General features: G+C 41.4%; 1 protein-coding gene across 1 annotated transcript in view; it reads right to left on the bottom strand.

Moving 5' to 3' along the window:
• Positions 1 to 14,759, bottom strand: part of F2R (coagulation factor II thrombin receptor) — an 18,255-nt gene continuing 3,496 nt past the window's right edge. Inside the window, exon 3 of the mRNA XM_027767979.1 lies at positions 1 to 3,655. Coding sequence (XP_027623780.1) covers positions 2,436 to 3,655 — 1,220 coding nt within the window. The 3' untranslated portion in view covers positions 1 to 2,435. The remainder of the gene's footprint in view (positions 3,656 to 14,759) is intronic.

Consider the following 14,759-nt stretch of genomic DNA (forward strand, 5'->3'; position numbering starts at 1 on the left):
CCAAGCACATTTTCATGTTTATTAATAGAGGTTACATCAATCTTTTTTAAAAGAGAGCAAACATAAAAACAGTGGGACAATATTTTATTAGTAATGATAGCCATGTCAGGGGTACTTAAATATATATGGATTAAATAAACAATGACAGTAAGCCACCACTGATTTAGATAACATCAATATTAAAACCAAATTAATATAACCAGTCCTAACTTATGTTTATAATAGTTACATTATTTTTATGTAAATTATTCTATAGTATTTGGAAATAGTTTGCTCTTTTAATCAAACTTTTGCCTTGCAATTTTCCACTGTGTTCACAATGTTACTATTTTTCATGAGGAAAAAAGATCCATTTCAACCTATTTTTCAAATTACTTTGTCATATCCATGAAGATTTTCTACACTTGACACATATCATGGGGTTAGACAATCAATTCATTAACTCTTACGAAAAGTGAATGGAAAATACAGAATAATTTTCCTAAATTTTAATGTCAATTACATCTTCTTCTAGTATTTCTAACCAGACTGATATAATTCTTAACAGAAAACCTCATTTCAGTAATTTATTGAAAAATACTTATAAATAAAGTGTCCAATTACTATATACTGGACCTATTTTTTAAAATATACATCCTGTGTTGTGTCATGTTTTCATCTTAAGTTTTAACACAGGAAGTGGCAACCCAAATGTTCAAAGTTCTGGAGCTGTAAGGCCTTGCCTGTGTCAAACATACATGGTGACATCTGCTAAAAGCACTTCTTTATATGACATATTTAGTGTACATACAGCATATGCTATGTAGCATCTCTTTTTTTTTAATGCCAGAAAGTATGTGCACAAGCATGAGAGAGAGTGAGAGTGAGAGCAAGCATGCACCCATGGGCGTGTACTCCCCAACAGGTTTGGTTATGCTGCAAAGATTTTCCCCTCAGTTCTCCATCCCTTCAGGATCCTGGGCATGCACACACTTCTAATGTGTGTTTTCAAGCTGATGGGTAAGGACTAGAACCCCAGTTGGCCAAGTGGCATCTGCTTCCCATGTGTAGTGCTATGGGGCTGGCTCTACTTTGCTCTTCTTGAGGACAGGCCTTGGTCTTATCCCTCTCCATCCTTGTGGTACCCATCGGAGTACCCACAAAACCTAATGGTGCTTCCCGTGAGAATTGCCCATGCAGACAACTATGGGGCGTGACCATGTCTTCTTTCTCATCTTACTATGGCTAGAGAAATCTTTCATAGTCATTACCTCTTAGAATATCACATCTGGTTTGCCAAGTTGTAATAAACATGACCATTTCACAGCCAGCCTTTGGGGGAACTCCAGGAGGATGGAGCCAGCATGATAGTTCCAATTCCTCTGTTCTCTGGGAGGCTCAACTGGAGGGATTCTGGCAATCTGTGTAGTACACGGCCCTGCCATGCATTCTGCTGCTTGGAGTCCTCCATTGTGAGTGGATGTAGGTAGCTCTCAGGGGTGGGCGTCTCTGAAAGCCAACCTACAGTTACTACTGGGACTTATGCTTAATCTTGGTTTATGTATACAATATGAAAAATGTCAGAAATGTTACTCATGTCAAAACAAGAGCTTCTAATTGACTTTAATAATATTAATAATTCAAACTTTGATATGTTTTTAAAAATCCAGAAATTTTTATTAAAAAAAATATACACAGTGTCTCACTGTCATGATCCTCCTGCCTCAGCCTCTCAAGTAGCTGGACTTACAGGTATAATTGCCTTGCCTAACTTTCAGGGTGGACCAGAAATCAAACCCGGGCCTCTCACGTGGCCTCAGCCTGCCAAATAGCAGGACCTGCCAATGCACGTTACTGCAGTCTGGGCCAGAAAACACTAACTTTTTCTACGCACAGATACTACTGAATCTCATCCTTCAATAACTTAAATACTGTTGTTCAACAACTTCAAAATACTCTTATTTGCAAAAGTTAAGTAAATTTACACTACAGAGTCCCTCACTATTGATGGGCATCTTCAGATGTTCAGGGCTACACTCACCAACCTGACTACATGTTTAATCAGGAAAATGGAGCTACTTCTGTAATTGCTGAAGAAAAGAGGGGTTTCAAAGTGCCTGTTCTACACCGCACTGCAAATAATGCAAGTGTGTATATATACACACACACGTACACACATATGTAAAGTCAGTCACTTAAACACATCCCAAAGTGACGTTCAGTTATTACTGTAGCACCATCTACGCTCCCTTGGAATAACATTATCATCTATTCCTCTTATCTCTTCCTGTAATTAGCAAATACTCATATGCTTAGTGGCTTTATAAGAAGCAAGCATGCAAATCATACATTTGTTTTAGGTGGTGAAGAAAATACACTTTTGGCAGGAACTAGCAGAATCCTCAGGTTATTCACTTTTTTATCCACTTTTTCTTAACCTGTCAGCGGTCCTTTCCCTAAGTTAACAGCTTTTTGTATATACTATTACTCAGGTGACTGGAAGAGGTGTCTATTTTACTTGCCATCAGCTGACCGCTGCTGTTGTAACTCCCGGGATCTGAACTTTCTTTGCAGCATAAGATACTGTAGAGGTACCTCTGGCACTCGCAGGATGCGTAGTAGTAAATTAAGGGGTCAATGCAGCAGCTTATGCTGCTGACACAAACACAAAGCAGGTAGGCAAAGTAAGTAGCCTCTGTCACGGAGCTATGAGACAGGAACGCGTAATGCACAATCAGGAGGATGTTCGTGGGTCCGAAGCAGATGAGGAAGATGCAGAAGACAGTAGCCGACAAGAACAAAGCCCGGGACTTATTGCTCCGGTTGGTAACTGTGGAGGAGCTGAGACATCGAATAATAGACACGTAACAGACTGTGGAAATGGTCAACGGCACAAAAAAGAAGACAGCGGAGAAGGCTGAGAAGTAATAGGCGTAGTAGCCCTCGAGCAGGGTTTCATTGAGCACATCGTGACAGGTGGTAATGTTGAGTCCCGGCACCTGCATGGTTTGCTCCTTGAGGAGAAGAGGCACCACCCCTGCAATGGCCATGGCCCAGATGGCCAGACAAGTGAAGGACGCCCTTCCCAGAGAACGCCATGAGAGGGACTGGATGGGGTACACCACAGCCATAAACCGGTCGATGCTTATGGCCGTCATGAGCATGATGGAGGCATACATGTTACAGTAAAATGCTGCCGTGACGAAGCGACACATTGCAGACCCAAATTGCCAGTCACTGCCGGAAAAGTAATAGCTGATCCTGAAAGGAAGCATGGACACAAACAGCACATCGGCCACGGCCAGGTGTAGCATGTACACCACAGCCGGCTTCTTGACCTTCATTTTCAAGATGAACACGACGATGGCCAGGATGTTGAGAGGAAGGCTTACTAAACATACACCAGTGTAGACAGAGGGGACAAAGAGGGTCAGCCAGGAGCTGGTCAGATACCCTGAGGCACTTTTCGAGATGAATGTATCTGAGGCACTTTTCGAGATGAATGCAGCAAGTGGCTTTTGAAGGGGTCTGCTTTGGTTAATGGAGGCGAGTCTGTCTTCAGTTAGTCTGCTTTCATTTTTCTCTAACTCCAACAATGGCAGTGGTTCAAATCCACCACTGGACTTCCTGAGGGAAAATGACCGAGGATCCACTGTAGCATTGGATGCTTTTGACTCTGAAAAATAAAAATGAAAAATAATTGAATTAAAAAGGTGAAAGACAAGTAGAAAAGACATCTTGCTTCAGTTTGTGCTCTGTTGTCTTACTAGGATGGCAGGAGATGCACTAACAGATCACAGGCTTTACCAGAGAATAAACAAGCTCGAAATACTGTGAAATGCTTTGTTTGGATACAAGGGGACACTTCAAAAACTCTGCTCCTCAGAGGGAAGGGGTGAATGACACACTTGGAGAGATGTATTCTGCAGACATCGGGAAGGCTGAGCACCTGACATGAAGGAGACAGTGACTTCTCTTCCACACTAACCACTGTACATAAGCAAATGACTCCCAGCTCCTATGACTTTTCTTTCCTCCATCTGCCATCCCGTGCATATTTTCTTATCTCATTTCAGCCATCCATGAAGTCCTTCCCTCCCAGTGGCAAAATCCATATATAAAGTTGAGGGGACTTCTCAAAGTTTATGGAGCTAGAGGAAAATTCAGATTAGGACAGAGGAATTCCAGTTCTCTGACCATTATCCACAGAGCCTATGTTCTTCTCTACTCCTTTAATTTATTTACATGGAAGAATGTCCCAAGTCTCACCATATCTGGGTCCAAACTCAGTCTCTTAGGTTATCTCCTTACATGACCACAAGATAACCATCATGTCAATCATCGTACTGCCTCCTTCCTGAATAGGTCAGGGAGTTGCAGATGCTCTCAGCCACTCCAGCCAGGTCAGTGGTCTTCCGCAGCTCTGCTCTAGAATGCTACATGCCTTGAGGCACATGCCAGGCCAACCAGGCTCTTCGGAGTATCAACTGGGTGTTAGAACAAAGGCTCAGCTGTACATTTCCTCCTTTTATCATCCTCTTCCACCAGAAAGATCCATCTGAAATGTTCATCAAAGCAAAGCAACACTGACCAGCTGAATTCAACCCACTTTCTTCCAAGGAGTTTTGCTAAAATTCTGCTAAAGAGGAACCATGGACAGAAAGCCTTCATTGGACCCTGAGATGCTGAGGAGGGAAGGCAAAAATTTCAAGAGAAAAAGGAACCAGTCTCTCACTGAAAGTTCTCACAACAATGGCTGGATGAGCAGGCAACTTAGAAGTGACATTAGAGAATTTAAAAACTGGCTGGAAGTTGGACAAGTACAATAGATTTTCAGACTCACTTGTGGAATCCTTCCTGCAAAGAAACACTTACATAGAGAGGCATAACGCAGTAACAGAGAGAGTTCTGCTTTTGTTGTATCACTTTTAAGTTCCTACCAGACTTAACCACTCATGCCCCTTCTCACATGCCTTGCCCAATACATCTTTTCCATCTGGCTGTTCATGTGTATCCTTTGTACTATCCTTTATAATAAGTAAATAAACATAAGTGAAATGTTTCTCTGAGTTCTGTGATGTGCCTTAGAAAATTAATAAAATTTGAGGAAGTGTCTCTGGAAACCCTCAGAGTCAACTGGTCAGAAGTTCTGGAGAGGGCCAGGCAGTGATGCAGTGGTAAAACAACCTGACTCACATGGGAGAGGTCCTAGATTTGCTTCCTGGGGCCTCACTGAGCTCACTGGGTGCGCAAGTGTACATGTATGTGTCTGTGATCTGGGACTGTTGAGAGTGGGGTGAATCATGGTGTGATGACCCTGTCAGAGATGTCTGTTGGTTTGCCCCTCAGAAGAAACAATGAATAATCTAAAAAAAATTCCAGATGCCTAGCATTATAACAGGCATCTATCTGAAGTAGAGGACAGTCTTATGGGACTGAGCCCTTAATCCGTGAGATCTACCTCTATATACAAGTAATGTTAAAATTGAGTTAAATTAGAGACTACTCCAGATACCCACTGACAAATTTGGCAGATAATTGATTGCTTGGTGTTTGGGAGAACAATTTTCCCACACATCTGTTGTCAGAAGCAACGAGCGAGGTGCTGTGTAAGAGCATTGTAAATACGATTTTTTTCCCTATATTTACAACAGTGCCATAAAAGGTGACTAAAACTCTGACAGAAAATCTGTAATCTTTATGGCCTGAAGAACCAGAGGAAAGAATCCAGGGCAACCATAGTCACTGTAAAGTTAGAGAATCCAAGAAAAGAAAAATCCAGAGAAGAGGCACTCTAAATTCCAGTGCAAAATCTATTCTAGGTTTTGGCTAATCCTTGAACCATGAATACATAGGGAAGATGCAAAATATCTCTGCCAAAGGTAAAAGAATTGCTCAAAAGAAAGTTTGCAGCTTGAGTCCAACCAAAACAACTGCTTGCTAAAGCAAAAATACCAATACACTTTGAGAGACTATAACAAAAACCAGAATCTTTTACAGAATACAACATCCAGAATTCAATATGAAATCACTAAATTTAAGAAGAATCAGGAGGCCCTACTAAATCTAACCATTCCATACACAAAAATTATAAGCTCTGGACCCCCTCTACACTCCTATCTCATATACCATATACACAAAATTAAAAATGAATTAAAAACTGAAATATAAGAGATAAAAACTAGCAGATGAAAACAGGAAAATTAGTAGATGAAAACAGGAATCCATGACATTGATATGGGCAATGATTTTCTGGTTATTATCTTAAAAGTACAAGCAGCATGGGCAAAAATAGACATGGATTACATCAAACTAAACAATTCTGCCCAGCAAAGAAAACAATTATAGGAGTGAAGAAACAACCTATAAAATGGAAGAAAATATTTACAAACTGTATATAATAGTTTGGATAGTGGTTCATCCCCCAGGTTTCATGTTTTGAAATTTAGTCTTAGTGAATCATGAAGGAATATCCCCCAGAAATGTATGTGTTGGGACTTGATTGTATTATAAAGATGTTAAATAAAAACTGAATTCTCTCACAGTGTCCTAGGGTGAGGCCTTTGAGTGTGATGACATTATTAGTACAGGGCCTCCATGCATGAGTTCTGGTAGGGTTTATACACAGAGAGAATGAGACCTGAATGGCAGAGACAAAGCCACCTGGATACAGACCAGGCACATTCTCTGCTCTACTAAAAATGATGCCTTCTGCCATTTTGTGTTGACTTTGAAATTTCTAGCCATCAGAGTCATGAGTTTTGTGAAAAAGTCCCTATTTTCTTAATAAATCATCTAGTCTCAATATTCTGTTAGCAACACAATAATGAACTGAGACACCATACATCTGATAAGGGGTTATTAGCCAACATACATATGGAACTCAAGCAACTCAATAGCAAGAAAACAAAATTCCATAAAAAATTGGCAAAGGACTTGAAGAGCCATTTTTCAAAAAAAGACATGCTGATGCCCAATAAATATGTAAAAAAATGCATAATATCACTACTCACCAGAGAAATGCAAATTAAAATCACAGGGAGATATCTCCTCATAGTTATTAGAATGACTATAATCAAAAAGATAAAATTTAAGTATGGGTGAGAATATGGAGAAAAGGGAATTTTGCATTTTTTTGTGGGAGTATAAGTTAGCAAAGCCATTAACAGACAGAAGTATGAAAGTTCCTCAAAAAATTAAAAAGAAGGACCATGTGATCCAGCAATCTCACTGCTGGTATATATATATCTACAGGGAAAGAAAGAAGTATGTCAAAGCGATATCTGTATTCTCATGTTCACTGTAACATTATTCACAATAGCCAATATATAGAATCAACCTCAGTGTCCATCAGCAGATGAATGGATAAAGACAATATGGTGCATACACAATGGAATTCCATTCTACTTCCTAAAGAGGGGATCCTGTCATCTGTGGCAACATGGATGAACCTGGAGGATATTATGATAAATGAAATGAATCAAGACAGAAAACAAATACCACAGGATCTCATTAATATATGGAATCTTAAAGAGTGGAATTCAGGGAACCAGCAGATGGCGTAATGGACTCCCATGGACTCAACAATAGTTCGAGTCCCAGACCTGGCAACTTGAACTCACACTGTGTGTGTGTGTGTGTGTGTGTGTGTGTGTGTGTGCGTGTGCGCACGGGCACACGTGTATGTGTGTGTCCAAGATCCCAAGAAGAGAATGGAGGAGAAGGGATTGTGGCATGGCCATTCCTTGCTTTCTATCTGTCTCTCTGGTGAGTACATGTGCCATATAGCAAAAATCTCTCTCTAAAAAAAAAGGTGAATGAATAGAAGTGGGAAGTAGAATGATGGTTACCAGGAGCTAAGGTAAGGTTGGGTGGGGAGCGGGCAGTGACAGGAAGAAGAGGAATTTGGAGAAGTCTGGTCAAATGACACACAATTTCATTAGATACAAAGAATAGTTCAAGGAGTCCATTGTACAACATGGTATAATATATACTGGGTCTAGTGGCTGTGGCAGTAACAAAACTAATGTGGGAAAGGCCTGGAATTGTGTCCCAGAACCTCCCGAGCATCTCCCAAGTGCAATGTCCTGAGATCCAGGCTAGCTGAAATCACAGAGTGAAGACTCTGTCAGGATGCCTCTTTCTCTATCTCTCTGAAGAAATAAATACATTAATTTAAAAAATAAAACAAGGGGCCAGCAGGTGGCATGGGGATTAAGGCCCCCGTCCACATGGCAGACTGAGATTTGAGTCTCAGACCCAGCAGCTTGCTTTCTCACTTTCTTTCTCTCTCTTCTCTGGTAAGCACGTGTGCTCCATAGCAAATTAAGTAATAATAATAATAATAAAAATAAATAAAGTTAAATACTTCTTAAAACAAAGCAATGTATTGAATACAGTCATTCCTCAGTATCCACAGGGGATTGGTTCCAGGATGATCTTGGATATAAAATCTATACATGCTTAAGTCCCTTTTATAAAACAGCATGGTGTTTGTACAGAACCTCCGCACAGCCACCATATACTTTACTCTCTGAATAATTTATAGTATCTAACACAAGGCGTATATATCAGTTCATTCATGTGGATTCAGTGTAACACTTGGCATGCAGCAACTTTAAGTTTTGATTTTAAAACTTTCTGGAATTTTTTTTCCCCAAAATATTTTCAATCTGTGGTGTGTTGAAATCAAGGGTACAGAGGGCATGGATATGGAACTTGTGGATACAGAGGGCCAACTGTACTCGAAAACTGCTAAGAGAGTAGATTTTAAGTGTTTTTAACACTAAGAAATATATGTGTGTGATGTAATGCATATGCTAATTACCTCGATTTAGCCATTCCATACTGTACACATATTTCAAAATATCACATTACACATGATAAATATGCACAATTTTCTTTTTTCAGTTAAAGAGAGAAAGAAAAAAATAAAGAAGAATCTGGAAGTGTGACCCAGTCTCAGATTAAAAAGACAATGGAGGGGCTGCTAGTTGGCGTGGTGGTTAAGGGTGCTGGACTCCCACATGGCTGACCATGGTTTGAGTCCTGGATCTGGCAGCTTGCTTTTTCATTTTCCGTCTCTCTCTCTCACTGGTCAAATTTAAGTAAACAAATTAATTTAAATTAAATAATTCTTTACTAAAAGAAAGACGATGGAAATGCAATCTCAAGATGACCAAGGCGATGGAATTTGCAGATAAGGATTTTTTGAGAATGTATTGCAACTATGCTCAATGTAGTACAGAAAATATTTAATTGAAATGAATAAAAAAATAGGAAATAAGACAGAGAACTAATAAACGGAAATTCTAGAATGAGAAAATACAACAGAACATGTTGGGATCTACTGCCAAGATGAAGAGCAAAGCTGGAGGAGTAGCGACTCAGTAGAACAAGGCCTAGAATGAAAGGCTGAGCCCCGACTACCTCAACAAGGCCATAATAAGTCCCCTGAGGGAGATGGGTGGACAGCAAGAGATATGTCATGGGGAAAAGACAGACATCTCTGGCGATGAATCTCTGAGAAAACATGTATGCCTAGACTGTTCCTCAAGGACAAGGACTATTCCTTTAATCGTGAGCCTCTAGTAGATAGGCTGCGTGCACGCTCCTTAAATTAGTCATGTATTTGCACTCTCATATTGGCTCTGCCAAGAGTCACTTAACATCTCAGCTCAGGATCATTCAAATGGGATTCCAATACCTGCCTGGCCTACAAATCTGGGAGCCAGGAAGACCTCATGTGAAACAGGACATATGCTCACTTTGGAAACTATAAAACTTGGGACCGGCAGTTGGCCTAATGGCTATGTCGCTGGACTCCCATGTAATCGACCATGATTCAAATCCTGGACCTGGTGGCTTAAACTCACACCGGGCGCGTGTGCGTGTATGCCCAAGATCCCGAGAGGAGAATGGAGGGGAGTGATTGCGGTGTAGCCTTCCCCCCAGGGAGTTATTTCTCGCTTTCTGTCTCTGTCTTTCTGGTGAGCACACACACCCTGTAACAAAAACCTCTCCAAAAAAAACCCCCAAAAAACAAAAAAACCTTAAGCAATGTAAGAAATTATTATCCTTCTCATCCTGCTTCCATACATATAGTATGCTTTTAGACCCAATTGTTTGTTTATTCAATTATTTTGTTTCTTTATTTCCTTGAGAGACAGAGATTAGGCATCCTCACCAATGTCTTCATGCCGGGATCCACCCCTAGCCTCAGCTGGCCAGATCACAGGCACACATGCAGGCCTGGAGCATAAGGGAGACAGCAGGATGCAAACTTGGGACCATTCCATGTGGCTTCAGCAGGGCGAAGTCAAATACATGACTATCCTCATGGTTGCCCAATTATTTTAAATTAAAATGGATCCTAGACCCCTCTTCCCTCCTGTTTAGCAGTGTTTAGGTTTTCAGTACAATGAGAAACATGAACAGGTTGTAAATTAAACAGTGCCAGGGATCAGAGCTGTAAATCAAATTTCAAATCCATAGCCTTTTCTGGAAGCCGTTCTTCCTGTTGTAATACATCTAATCTATTCTATATTCACCTTGACCTTGTCACAGGGAGGCCTGATATTGGTACTGACAGCGCTGGTGGGCTGTGAAGCTACCCTCAAGGCCATAATGAATATGTGTGGGCAGGAAAAAAAAAATGAATGGATTCTGGCACTTTAATACCACAAAAGCATGCACCCGTAAAAATGCTGACCCAGAAGACCCTTAAAACAACACAATTCTCCTCTGCAGTTTTGGAAGCTTGATCAGATGAAGGACTTTGGTGACACACAGAAAATAAAAGATACCCACAAATGTGCACACGAACACACAAACATGCTCAAGTAATGTGTGGCATCATCAGGAATCAAGAAGTTACCTGGAAGAGTGCTACAATCTGAAAACCACTCATAGCTAAGCTTTGTAGATAATACGACTTGGTCTAAAAGTAAACAGTCATTAGCTTTACTATGTATTTAGTACTTTGGCAATAAGTATTTGTTTTCCAAAATGTTTTCCCTGGCCTTCTCAGGCAGTGCCGTGTTTATGATGGTAACATTATACCCAGGGAAACATGCAATTTTCATAGGCTAGAACCCAGGAAGAATGCATAATCCCCTGATTAAATATCACTGCCTGAGGTGTTCCCTTTCCTTGCCCCTGTAGGTGAGATAGTCCACTTTTTGCAAAGTTAAATGTCAGCAAAATAGTCTCTTTTTCTAAGTATATACCAGAAGAAAGAATGAAACCAAGACAGTGACCAGAGATTTCCAACTAGCTCAAGTCCCTGAGGGTGAAATTTGAGTTTGAGAATCTGAGTTTTCCTCCTGTCCTAGCAGTTCTGAGGTCACAGAGAAAGTGCCCGCCAGCACACCAAAAGCTCTTGTAATTCATCCCTGTTTTTGTTGTTAAGCTATAGTTTCACAATAAAAGCAGCGCAGGTCCTCAGGTCAGTTCTAACTAAATACTTTTTGCTAAATTTCACTTATTTCAGGTTTTTCTACAAGGTTGTACTTTTGTTATTGAATACAACATATTGCTAAATAGCTTAAATAAGGACTTTCAAATGCCAGGGATTTTTAAATTAGTGAGTCAGGCTTGGAAGCAGAATGGTGACTAGATGCTCTTACAATGTCCCATTTGATCCTGGGATTTATCCCACACGAACTTCTCACAACAGGACAGCCCCAGTTTTGACTCAGAGCTCTGCCCTACAGGGTTCACGCTTTTGGGGAACGAACAAGACAGAAATCCCGGGACTTTGCCCACATTCCCACACACAGTGGAGTAGCTGTGCCCTGAACCTCTCCATTACAGGCTGAAGAGAAATGAAGAGGAGGATGACAGAAAAATAACAGAAGGAGACTAACTCTACCAAGTGGACAATAACATATTATTAGAATGTTCCACTCCCTCAAATTCAAACACCATTTTCCAATGAAAAGAACTGGTGCTCTTCAAAGGAAGGTCTGGTTCCAGATCTGGGGCAGGAAATGCAAAAATGAACCTTGACAATCCTCAAAGAATACTACGGTTGGATCAAGGAGACTAGAGTAAATCAGAAGGAGCTCCCACTGGCCAGAGATGTGACAATCTGGTCATCGAAAGAATAGTGACGGAAATGAATTCAAACACTTTATACATGTTACGTTCCACAAGTTCAAGATGTAGTCAGCCAGATCCAGTATGTGAGAAAGTCTTTAAGACAGATTACTCAGTTTCTCTGACAAATAAATAGCAATAAAAAAGAGGTGAGGAAGTCAGCCCTGTAGCCCAGTGGCTAAGGGAGCCAGATCTCACATGGTCGGCTGCAGTTTGGAGAAGATACGGGGCATGTGAATATGCAAGCCCCAAGTCCCATGGAAGAACAACAGAGGAGAAGGGACCGCAGCACAACGGTGCCCCACTGGGGGGTGCTTTCTTCCCACCCCTGTCTGTCTCTGTTGAGCACATATATCCTCTGGCAATCAAAGTAGGGGTCGGGGGACAGTGGCAGGTTAAAAGACATATCAATCAAATGGAATGATGGAGCTTATTCTATCCTAATTAATATAAACCAACTGCTAAAACACATTTATGAGACATTTGGAAAATTTGAATATCGATGGAATATTATATAATATTAAGGAATCATATATATTTTTAGGTGTTAAAATGATATTGCAGTTCCATGAGAAAAATTCTAATCTCTAAAGATAAATGCGAATGTATTTAGAGATGAAATAATATGCTATCTGGATCTGGCTGCCGGCCGGCAGGTGGCGTGATGGTTAGGGATGCTGGATTCCCACATGGCACACCCTGAACCTGGACCTGGCAGCTTGCTTCTCACTTTCCCTCTCTCTTTCTCTCATGCTGTCCCTCCCTGATTAGATTTAAATAAAATGATCTGGTTGGGGGAGGAAAAAAGTATCGGTATAGATGAAACAGAATTGGTGATATAGAAATAATGTCGAAGACTGAGGATGGCTGTGAGGAGAGGAGTAACTCTACCGTTTATTTTGGGGTATGTCTGAAATTTTCCATAATAAAAAACAAATAAAAACAATATATAAATAAATATTTTATGCATATTTACTTGTCACTAGAAATTAAGGGCAAGGGTTTTTGTTTTTTCTTAGTTCTGAAGAAGAAATAGGTTTTGAAAATTCACACACTATGTCTATGAACATAGTTTTACATTGAGAGAATTCTCTGGTAAGCACATACACCCTAGAGCAAAAAGTCTCTCTCTCCAAAAAAAAGAATTATTTGTTTATATTTATTTATTTATTATTATTATTGACTTGACCAGAGAGAGACAGGGAAAGTGAGAAAGCAAGTTGCCAGGTCTGGGACTTGAACCGCAGTGGGCCATGTGGGAGTCCAGCACTTTAACCCCCATGCCACCTACTGGCCCCAGGTATCTGGGTATTTTGACTAGAAGGAGTAGCAAGGCACAGAAGCCAGAGAGAGCACAGCTTCTTGAGCTAAGAACTGGAGGGTAAGGCTGGGTGAAGTGGAGGACAGGGGTGGTTGGACAGACCCTCTGCCAAGGGAGGGGCAGTTTACCCTATGCTAAGGCATTGGGCCTGGCCTGGGGAAGGAGGGTGCATGGACTCACTCACCCAGACTGCTCTGCCACGGTCACTACCAGCTGTTCTTGAAAACCCTTTCATTCTCTATATCCTGATGGAAAGTATAAACATCACCTTTGGGACCAGCAGATGGTGTAATGGTTACATCGCTGGACTAACACGTAGTCAACCGCAGTTCGAGTCCCAGACTCGGTGGCTTAAACTCACACCAGGCACATGTGCGTGCATGCCCAAAGTCCTGAAAGGAGAATGGAGGAGAAGGGATTACGTGTGGCCATCCCCTGAGGAGTGAGCTCTCGCTCTCTGTCTCTGTCTCTCTGATGAGTGCATATGCCCTGTATCAAAAATCTCTCCAAGAAAAACCAAACAAACCTCCTACTTCTCATGCAAGTAAGAGGTGATATGGGGAGCTGAACAGTGTTGGTGTAGACAGGAAAACCACAGGATAAACACTGGCTAATCTATGGACACTGGGTTCTGGTACCACTTTGAGAAGGAAGAAGAAAAGACAAGAGAACAAAACGAGCCTGTGTGAAGTGCAGCGTTCCATTTCGGACCCTGGGCCAGTGAAACTCACTCGGATTGTCATTTCACCCTCTCAAAACATCTCGTTAAGGCGGGCGTTGTCTTCTGCTGATTCTGGAACCTAGGCTCAGAGACAGGAGCACACCGAAAGGGGGAGTAGGGTGGTTGGAATGGCCCACTACCCTTAATGTCAGCAACAAGTGGGATCTCAGCTTTTGAGATTTTTTTGTTTGTTTTTTGAGAGGTTTTTGCTATAGGGCGCGTGTGCTCGCCAGAAAGACAGAGAGCGACAGAGAGACAGAAAGCAAGAAATCACCCCCCGGGGGGATGGCCACGCCGCAATCCCTTCTCCTCCATTCTCCTCTTGGGATCTTGCGCACACACGCATAAGTGCCCTGGTGAGTTTAAGCCACCGGGTCTGGGACTCGAACAGTGGTCAACTACATAGGAGTCCATCGACATAGCCATTATGCCAACTGCTGGTACTGGCTTTTGAGAATTTAAAATTGTAATAAAATCACCCAAAGGGCTAGCTGGTAGCATGGTAGTTAATGTGACTAAATCTCACCTGGCCAACTTAGTGGTTCAAGTCCCAGACCTGATGGCTTAAAAAAGATGCTCTGTGCGTGTGCGTGTGCGTGTGTGTGTGTGTGTGCGTGTGTGTGTGTGTGTGTGTGTGTG

This window comes from Tupaia chinensis, unplaced genomic scaffold (genome assembly GCF_000334495.1).
Source record: "Tupaia chinensis unplaced genomic scaffold, TupChi_1.0 Scaffold145093_1, whole genome shotgun sequence".
NCBI classification, from domain to species: Eukaryota; Metazoa; Chordata; class Mammalia; order Scandentia; family Tupaiidae; genus Tupaia; species Tupaia belangeri.